The sequence below is a fragment of the Crocodylus porosus genome, unplaced genomic scaffold (genome assembly GCF_001723895.1).
Source record: "Crocodylus porosus isolate Cpor-Errol unplaced genomic scaffold, CroPor_comp1, whole genome shotgun sequence".
Taxonomy (NCBI): Eukaryota; Metazoa; Chordata; order Crocodylia; family Crocodylidae; genus Crocodylus; species Crocodylus porosus.
The window spans coordinates 50,478,425-50,488,436 of NW_017728951.1; the positions used below are offsets into that span (position 1 = coordinate 50,478,425).

General features: G+C 42.2%; 1 protein-coding gene across 2 annotated transcripts in view; it reads left to right on the forward strand.

The window, feature by feature from the left end:
* TSPAN14 (tetraspanin 14) overlaps window positions 1–7,710 on the forward strand; it is an 80,851-nt gene extending 73,141 nt beyond the window's left edge. The window contains exons 7-9 of one of the 2 annotated variants that reach the window (XM_019555817.1): window positions 1,071–1,115; window positions 1,610–1,729; window positions 2,046–2,369. In XM_019555817.1, the coding sequence (XP_019411362.1) occupies window positions 1,071–1,115; window positions 1,610–1,729; window positions 2,046–2,069 (189 nt within the window). In that variant the 3' untranslated portion in view covers window positions 2,070–2,369. Of the gene's footprint in view, window positions 1–1,070; window positions 1,116–1,609; window positions 1,730–2,045; window positions 2,370–5,414 lie in introns of those variants that run through there. The other variant, XM_019555816.1, reaches the window with a different exon arrangement.
* The last annotated feature ends 2,302 nt before the right edge of the window (window positions 7,711–10,012 follow it).

The window sequence follows — 10,012 nt, forward strand, 5'->3', positions numbered from 1 at the left end:
GGAGGAGCTTTGGGATCTTCTCTGCAATGTCCCAGATGCAGGCCCCTGGGAAGCAGCAGACTTCCCTGGCTAAGGGGTCGGAGCGGCAGATTGCCCCCACAGTCCCCCTGAGGATGGAGTCTCCCACAACGAACACCTTATGTTTTGTCTTGGGGAGAGCAGGAGCAGTAGCTGCAGGTAAGTCTGTGTTGCCTGTGGGAGCTAGCAACTCAGCAGGCTCTGCTGGAGCTGCAAGAGGTGCGTACCTGTTGCTAAGCTCTGGCGGGGCAGGGGCCTTGGTGCGGCGGGCCTTGGGGCCCTTGACCACCTTGGTCCATGCCCCTGACTGGACAGAGTGGGAGGTCCCATAGTCCTCCTTTGTCCTGGAGGGAGACGGTGGTCTACCCTCTGGTTCCTGGGGGAGAAGGGCCTGGCAGTAGGAGTCAATCTTGTGCTCACAGTCCCTGATGGCATGTAGTCTCTGGACTGTGGCATGGAGCTCCTCCAGCTGGTGTGCCGCAGACCCCACACGGGGAGGTGGCCATGCTCCCGGGCCCCAGAGCCTGAAAAAAGGACAGGCAGCCCCTGCAGCCAAAAGCCAGGCTTATATATATGTATATATAAATAAATTCATTTTGTTTTTTGTTGCCCACGATATTCAAATGTTATAGGCTGAAACACCATGTAGCATCTCATAAAGCAGAAATCAGGACGCTTATATGAAAATAGTATTTGAGGAGTTGGATGCTTGTTCATGCATGGTGTACGGCTTTTAAGTAGTATTTGAAGAATGGCAGTACAAGTGCATTATTCTCTGGTGCTGAGTAGCCTTGATTAATGCTGAGGGACACAAGCAACAGGTTTGTAAGGTTGTAAGAAGCCTAAAAGGAAATGGAGTCATATCTGTACACTTCACATGTCAGGATCGTGCTGATCTTCTGACAATTCTTTGCTATTTTTATAAAATTCTTTAAAAGTTTCCCTTTACTTGGTATTGATTTTTAGTTTGGGTGTGTCATCTGGAAAAAAAATCTTACTGGGAACTTGAGCTGATAGAATTGAATAAATGTTTTAACTTTCTTATTTTCCAGCAAAAGGTTGTGAATACACAGTGTGGATATGACATCAGAATGCAGGTGAGCATCTCCTGCCGACAGCATTCATGGTTCTAATTATTGGCTGTTATTTTTCAAAAAAGCGTGTAGCTTATCTTTTTTTAATCTGAGAAATTAAAAGATGTGTATGCAGATATCTGTAACAGTTATAAATTGCTAAGGAATGATAACTATATAAAGGAGTTGGAGGAGGAAGCAGGGGGAGAGGGGTCTGTTTCATAGGATGAGTAAGTAAGGTGAGGTGGTGCTGGTGCAAGAAAGATACTCATCTCAGACAAATATTGAAACTTTTGAATACATATCTGAAGCTTTTACATACCCACTTTAACATTAAAAAAATGGACAGATTCATAAAGCTTGAGACAGTGCATGATGGTTTACAGTCTCTGACTTAAGCTCTTTTGGATTCCTTTAAAAAACACTAGATCTATCAGTTTTAGCCTTACAGAAACAATGTGCTGTTAGGGTAAATGTAAGCAAAAATGTAACATGGTCTCTTTGTCTTTCCTGCTCAGAGTAAAAATAAATGGGATAACTTAATTTTCACCAAGGGTTGCATCCCTGCTCTTGAAGCCTGGCTACCAAGAAACATCTACATTGTTGCAGGAGTATTCATAGCAATCTCATTGCTACAGGTCAGTTATTTTACTACTGCTAAATAAGCTTCAGGTTCGGGATCTTTACCTAAGACACAGGGATTGAGAACAGGAAAAACATTTGCAAAAAAATAAAATAGAAACTTTCATATCTTGGCTCTGTTTCATGAGAACAACATGGCAAAAATCCAAGATTGAAGGCTTCTGTAGGGTGAAATTGCATCCAATTTCATTTTAATTTCTCAGTCAGAGAATCTTGTTGCTGTAGACCTATGTTTATGCCTATCTTTGTCACAGGCAAAAATGCTTTTTTCATTCTTGGAGTTTACATGTTCCTCTCTTGGGACCATGACAGTGGCATGCCATGTGGCACACATGAACCAAACTGGCAATCTCTTTTCAAGCGAAACCAAGACACAAATAGCAGAGTGATGTTTCTGATCTGGATGAAGATGTAGTCTCAGCAGAGTTCTGGGAAGGAAAATTGCTGGGCTTCTGCCAGCACCATGCCTAAGTCTGTTACTGCATGAAAACAACCAAAATCCAAAGTAAAATATCTTGTTTTATTGACCCAAACTCTTTCCCTTGTGGACCTTGCTCCAGTTGTAGTTCCACTGATTTTTTTTGGTGTGTTTGTTTGTTTGCACATACAGTTTTATTTGCCTGTTGTTATACCCTCTCTCTCAATATTTTTGGCAAAATAAGCGGAAAAGCTAAATATACTAAATGAAAATGTATAAGAAAAAATGAAGAAGTTTTTAACTGGACTAGTAGCTTCATTAACTGTCAAGGAACCTCACAGAATACTAGATAGGGAATGGGAATGACCCATTGGCCAATTTCTCTGCTTGGTGACATTGTCCCCTCCCCCCGTGGGTCTTTTGTGCTAGTTTTGTAGTGTGAAACAAGGCTTCCATTTGTTTCTGTTGGTAGGCACTGTGGCTGCTTAGAGATGTGAAACCCCCCCCAGCACTTTAAGCTTGGTGTGCCCACATGCCAAGTGCAGCACATGCCCAGAAGAGGCACTGCATTAGTTTGACCTGGCTTGTCCGATGTCTATATAGATCGCACACTTCAGCAGGGCTTTTTGGTGTTTTTATCTAAACTGATGGAATTGGCTTTAGATAAAAATGCCAAAAAGCCCTGCTGAAGTATCCAATTTATACAGATTCTGAGGAGCTGGGTCAAACTTAATGCACTTCCTCTTCTGGTAAAGCGCTGGGTTTTTTTGGGGGGGGAGCAGGGTTTGTCATTTCGATTTCCCCACCCCATGTCTGTCAGCAGCCTGTGTTGGGAAATATTGCTCTGTCAGGAGAATATTACTTACTTTATATATATATTTCTCTTTGTTAACCTTTTTCCAGGGTTCTAAATCCTCTGTGCATGGTATTTTATATTTGTTCAATTGATTGAAGGCTTCTGTGCATTGCATGTAAGAGTTGACAAAGTAATCTTTGAATATTTAGTTCTTAATCATATCTCTTAAACCAGTCCTTGAAACCCCAGATCATTTTTTGTTACATTATGCCAAATTCCTTTGAATTTGTTGGGGTTTTTTCTAGTAATGTCTTACCTAAACTAAATAGCACCTGCTAGGGCAGGACTGGCCAATCTGCAACACATGTGCCACAAGTGGAACAGATTGCTTTCATGTGTAACACATGGCAGATTAGGGAGGGGACAAACAACACAGTGACAAATTTAATAGATTTCATAGACATTAGGGTTGGAAGGGAGCTTGGAAGATCTTAAGAGTCCAGCCCCCTGACCCAGGGGCAGGAGGTCAGCAGAGGTCATAGGATCCCATCAAGATAAGCATCCTAATGTCTCTTGAAGGTGTTCAAAGTAGGTGCTTCAACCACCTCTGGAGGCAGTCTATTCCAGACCTTGGGGGCTTGAACAGTAAAGAAACTCTTCCTTATGTCCAGCCTGAAATGGTCATGGAGGAGTTTGTGACCGTTCGACCTTGTCATCCCTTGGGGTGCTCTGGTGAACAGATGTTCCCCCAGATACTGGTGAGCACTCCTTATAAACTTATAGGCAGCCACCAGATCACCCCCGAGCCTGAGCCTGCATAAAATAGATAGGGCAGGGGGCAGAGCAGCTGATCAGGCAGGGAGTATAGGATGGGAAGCAGAAAGCAGAGCAGCATCTTGGTTAGAAAGCAGAGCAATAGATTGTATAGGGAAAAGGAATGCAAATGGCATTCAGGGAAAGTGTGGGGCCAACTTGTGGCGCATCTCGCAAAAAAGTTGGTGCTCGCTGTGCTGGTGTGAAGCTTGTAGTAATAATGTCTTCTTTCTGTCCAGTAGCATAACTAGGGATGGGTGAGAGTGACACCCGTCTCAGGTGCTAAGTTAGGAGAAGTGTTGGAATTGCCCATCTCTGTGAATTCTATGCCATGGCAGCATTGCAATGCTGGGAGCACCAAAACAGTCCCCCAGCAGCTGGTGCTTTAAGAGCAAAGAAGGTTAGTGGGGTGGAAAGCATGCAAACTGGTAGCAACAGCTTAGATAGGACAGTGGAGTTCCCAGTTTGGGTAAGAATACTGCCCCAAGCTCCTGGCCCTGCTCTTGGATCTTGTCCCTCCACACTCCCTTTTGGAACCTGTGCACCTTCACCTTGATGTTGGAACTGAGTTGGGGTGCACTGATTTAAAGATTTTCTTGGCCAGTACCAATAGCCAATTATTAACCAGCCTTATCAGCCAATACCAATCCAGTAACTGCTTCGCAGGAATGCAGCCTGACAGCTTGGACAGCAACATCCTGCTGGTAAGTCTGTGGGAGGAAGAGGCATGGGGGGGGCTGAGGGAAGGGGTGTGGTGGGGCAGATCAAGGTCCCCATGGTGAGGGAGGGAGTGGGGCAGGGGCAGGCGCTGCCCAGCCAGGGTGGTGAACAGGATCCTGGGGCCTGGAGTGGGATCGACCTTTAAGTGGCTCATCCACAGGAGTTAGGAGGGGGGGGGGTCTCCGCCATTATGTGCACCACTGAGGAAAGCATGGGTGGCATGTGCTTCACACCCCCTGGACAAGCCTCCCCCATCCTGCTCCCAGGCCCAGGGTTGCATTCACCTCCCTGGCTCTGCAGCACCTGTCCTTGTCCCACTCCCTCTCTCACCATGGGAGCCTCGATCTGCCCCACCATGCCCCTTCCCTCCCTCATGCCCGTTCCTCCCACAGACTTACCAGCAGGATGCTGCTCTCCAAGCTGCTGGGCTTTATTCCTGGCCACATGCATGTTGTGGCTGTGCGAATGCATGCTTCATTTATCAGTGATATTTTCAGCCCAAAAAAGCCAATAACCAATACTGTTAATTTTTATGTTATCAGTGCCAGTCTGATACATGATCAAGATATCAGTGCATGTCTTCTGTGTGTCCTGTCCTGTCCTGTCTCTGACACTTTCGCATAGGACAGCAACTCTGATTTATTACACACTTTGTCAACTCATTGCCATTGTGCACAGTACTATTGAAATCAGAGAGACAAAATATTTCAGTAATGTTACTTATAACTATAAATGTTGGCAGAATGGGTGACAAACTCTGGCTTTTTCCTTGTCAGCCGTCTCTCATAAACTGATCATATCTATTAATCTAAATACTGTCATTTTATTAATATATTATTTTTATTGTACTGTTCTGGTGAAAGCTGTGAATGAATTACTACTACTATTAGTCTGCTTCCTTTCCCAAGCTGAAAGCTGCTTTCTGTGTTTTTAGATTTTTGGGATTTTCCTGGCCAGGACGCTGATTTCTGATATTGAAGCTGTGAAGGCAGGGAATAATTTCTGAAGATGAAAGCAGGCATCCACTGTGAAGACAAGTATATTTCACTGCTATTAATTGGAAATAAAGGTCAAAAAGACAGACACGTACAGGCCTTGAAGTACTCCTGGTTTAAAAGCCTTTTTTCTGTATCATCCGGCTCTTATCCTGCTTCTGCTTTTCTGCCTCAAGTTGGTGCAGAAAGAGATCACCCAGCACCATATCTGTATTTCTTATTTTCCAGCAGAAGACTCAAGCACTAAAATTACATCTTTTTTTATTACTGAAGAGGCAAGATTCCAAGAATGAGACACAGACTTAGACTTTAGCAAGCAGAAATGGAAACTGTTGTAAACTCTTCTCATAACCAACTTTGTTACTATAGGGGCCATTCTGTCTTGACTTCCTGTTACCCCTATAAGAGGTTAGAAATGTTACGTTCGCAACTTGAGTGATAACTTCATCTCTTGCATTGTTTGCTATAGTCCTAGAAGCAGGTGTCATAAAGATCTATGAAGATGAGACTGGTAAAATAGGAAAAGATGGTATTGTCAAAATATTGCAACCTGTTCTGGAGGCATTGAGCATTTCATTGTATCCTATTTGAATAGGTCAATGCAGTTATGTGGTAAGATAATTAGTAGTCATGATAGTCTTGTTAGAAAATTTGAAAAATCACTAAATGTGTAATAAAACATTGACTGTGCAGAAGCAGGGAATATTTCAGATGACCAGAGGTAACATAGATATTTCAGTTGCAGGAACTTGTGCTTGAAACCAGGAACTGAATGACCGAAGCCATTTTGAAATTGCTTATCTACATGTATTCCTCAAGAAAAGAAGAAATTGTAATTGTACATCGATAGCATTATATGTTGGAAACCTTTTCTTTCAGGATTTGGAGGGGTTAGAGTCTCTGTTTCTCCTTCTTGGAAGCTTGTAAATATTTTTAATTTATGGGGGGGACTTTCTGAATTGCTTACACCTTTTTAACTTTTAAAAAGGTGCTGTCTGCTGGGCTGAGGACATTTCAAAATGCTGTTAAGTCCCAGAGATAGCTAGAGATGCTATAGTCCAGATTTAGCCTCGGCTCTAATATCTCCCAGACCCAATACACTGCGCATTGTCATTTTTAAAATCCCCTTCACCCATTTTCTGTGACTCCTGATTGCTAATGGTAGAGCTAAAAAACCCATGCATGTAACCCTGTGATTCATGGTATTTCTGGCTAGTCAAGAGCTTATGCATTGCATGCAAATCTGCTAGGGCACTGGACTTGGTAGAATTAGTGTAATTTTTTAAAAACCTTTGAATGAATTTATTTCTTCAGTGAAACGCACTGCCTGAGCTATATAAATGCTAAATTCAGTCCCAGAGATGTGGTGCTAAGAACTACATCTTTAGACATGGAGCCTGCCCCAAAGCGAACTTAACTCTTAAGACAGTGATGCTCCTGCTTCTATCCAGAATCAGTTAAGGCCTTAATTTCTTGAAAATACTGCAAAGCCCACTGAGCTCAAATGAAAAGACTTCTGCTGCCATTTTTAAGCGCTGGAATGCTGATGCTGTGGATGAGCTGCCCTCAGCTCTGAGGTCCCCGCCCTGGCCCCTGGGTCCCATTTACCACCCTGGCCGGGCAGCGCCTCCAACCCCTGCCCCTACCCCTACCCCACTCCCTTGTCTTCAGGGCCTCGAGCTGCCACATCCCTTCCCCTCCACAGACTTAGCTGTAGGGCATTTCTTTCCACGCTCCCCAGCTGCATTCCTGTAAACTGGTGATTAGATCAGTATCAACTGATATGCCTGGGGAATAATTGGCTATCAGTGTCAGCCAAGAAAATATTGCTGCACCCCTAAACTTCAGAAAGCTTTGGCACAGGACTGCCACAGTGCTTGCTACAATTGTTCTTCTGTTTTCTTAACTTGTTCTGTTCAACTTCTGAGTTTAAAAGATGAAGTATGTGGCTAAAACCCCCTTGAAATAGTTGTAGTTGTCAGTTTTTACCACGGGCCATTTACTAACAAATTGTTTATTGCTTGTAAAGATGCCCTATTTTTCAGGGAAAGCAGACTTATTTACAGTGCCTAACCTAGTGTACATTCTAGAAAGTTTTATATTTTTGTAATTATATTTTGCTACTTATAATCTAAGCTGCCAGAAGGATTTAATGCTGTTTCTATGGTGTGTTGCTTTCTTAGGATGCCAAGCTTTTGAATATCTCTGAATGAATATCTTAAAATGTTTCTATTACCCAAGTATTAATGAGCATTTCACCACCAAACAGAGCTAACAGTAAGCAACTGTAGTCAGCCTTTATTTATGGAAGATAAATATGGCTGTTTTGACATCCTGTGAAGCATTTCACGGACACAGTATCCTATATTTTGCGTGTGGCTTTCAGTTGAGCTTTTGAAGATTCTTTTTCTGGCCAATAACTGAGACACAACAGGACTCGAGGATCTCTCGAGGTCCCTTCCAGCCCTGATGTCTATGTCTATGAAAAGGAGGCCTATCTAACGGTGGCTAATTTGCTCATGACAAAAGAATGACAAAAATACAGTGTCTACTACTACTCTTTTCCAACACTTGAAGGTAAAATCCCCAGGCATACACTGTGATTTTTACTTTGTCACAAGAAGAACAGCAGGAGGTAGGAGAAGAAAGCTGGAGAGAAGTCAAGGGAAGCAGTTTCAACAGAGCTCTGAAACTCAAGTCTGTGCCACATGTTTACTGTATCTGATGTAGGAACAGCTTCAGACTTGCTGACATCTGCATTTAGCAAGCAGCAGTGTGGCATCTGTAATTATTGCTTTCAGCTCTTGTACTGAAAACACTGGTTTGCAAGTTCCAAAATCTGAAACCTAAAAGCCACATCAGCTAGTTTATTGTTGTGACCTATAGTAATCTATCTGGGGACATACAGTTTGAAAAGAGTGCTTCGTATTCATAAGAGAGTGGTGGTGTCTGGGAAATTGGACAACTGGCATAGTGAACTTGTGAAGACAAGTGAAAACAACTTGTAAGGCACTGACCTGAAAGGCTAATAATACCAGCTAGTGAAAATCAACGCAACTCCAATGAAGTTACGTGCATGATACCAGTTGAAGGTCTGCATCAGTGTAAGACATGTTCATGGTATCTGTATATCTGTAGGTCTCCCCTGTATGCTCAATTTAAAGTTAGTGCCTGGCCCCTCTTTTTTTTTTGTATCCTCTGAACAAAACATAATTTGTTTGCAGTGTAGCTTTTCATGATTAATGTGTTCTGTTGCTTTTGCTACTGTTACCACCAACTAATTGCAACAGTCCTTCAGTGATCTTGTAAATACCTCATTCCTCAAGAAAGCAGTGAATAGTTCAGCTCCATTTCAGGGTATATGGGGAGGTTTTTTTGGGGGTGGGGAGGGGGGTCGATCTTTTCACTTCTTTCTGGTTCCAGGGATCCTTCTTGGGGACCCATTGAATACAACTTTTTTTTTTTTTTCCCCTCAAGCCATTTTAAAGAGCAGTTGTTGTAATAGTGGTTAATATAGGTAGCGAAAGGCAGATATAAGTTGACACAGAAGGACTTTTTCCTACTGATTTCTATTTAAAGGTGTATTATTGCTTCCTTTATGAACTTTCAGCGTCTTCACTGATAACAGTTTGGCCCCTGAGTATGACAGCTTGTGTTCCTGACTAAACTAACATCTCTAAAGCTCCTAATGAAGAGCAACTAAAAAATTAATTCCACCACCAAGCATTGGCAAAATGATTTTGTGAAGTTTTGAAGTTCAGATGTCAATGGTGGTATTCAGACCATCTCTACAACACTACAGTGGAAACAAGTTGGAGTGTTTTCAAAGCAATGTCAAATGTGAATGCAAATGTGAAGGATCCAGACTAAGGAGGGGAGTGGAATTTCAAAAAGAGCATTTCATTTTTGGAAGGTATCAGTTGCTTTTATTTCTATAAAGTGGTCTATTTATTTAACTTTTTGCAGTGATATTGGACTTTGGATCTCATCTTAATGTGCTTGGATTTAAACAGCCACACCCTGCCTGTAGTTTAAGATGAGAATAGATTCCTCTAAGCCCCACACTGAGTAAGAAACAAGACTAAGGGGTTTCCGTAAAGATGTATGCATCTTTTAACAATGTGTTTTTAGTCCATGGGTGGATCAAGCTCTGTACCACAGCCAATTTTTCTTTTCTAACATTTTTTTGGTTTAAGTCTTAAAATAAATCTATCTTAAATAAATAAAACTTCCATTTTTTTAAATCACTGCAGTCTTTTTTTTTCTTTTCAGAGCTAAGACTTATTGGGTCCAATTACTACTAATTTGAGTTTATTTTTATTACTGAGATGTATTGACCAGCACAAATAACTGGGGAGGTGCCTTTTGATGCAGGTGCCCTGGATAAATTTATCTTTAGATGTTCTGAGTTCTTAGATTGCTGGGTGTTATACATGACTTATCACCCAGGCCTTCTGCATGATATACTAGTATGAAAGACTAAGTTGAAAGCCTTCATGAAGAACTCCAGAACAGGGTAACTTGATTTCTGTGTGGC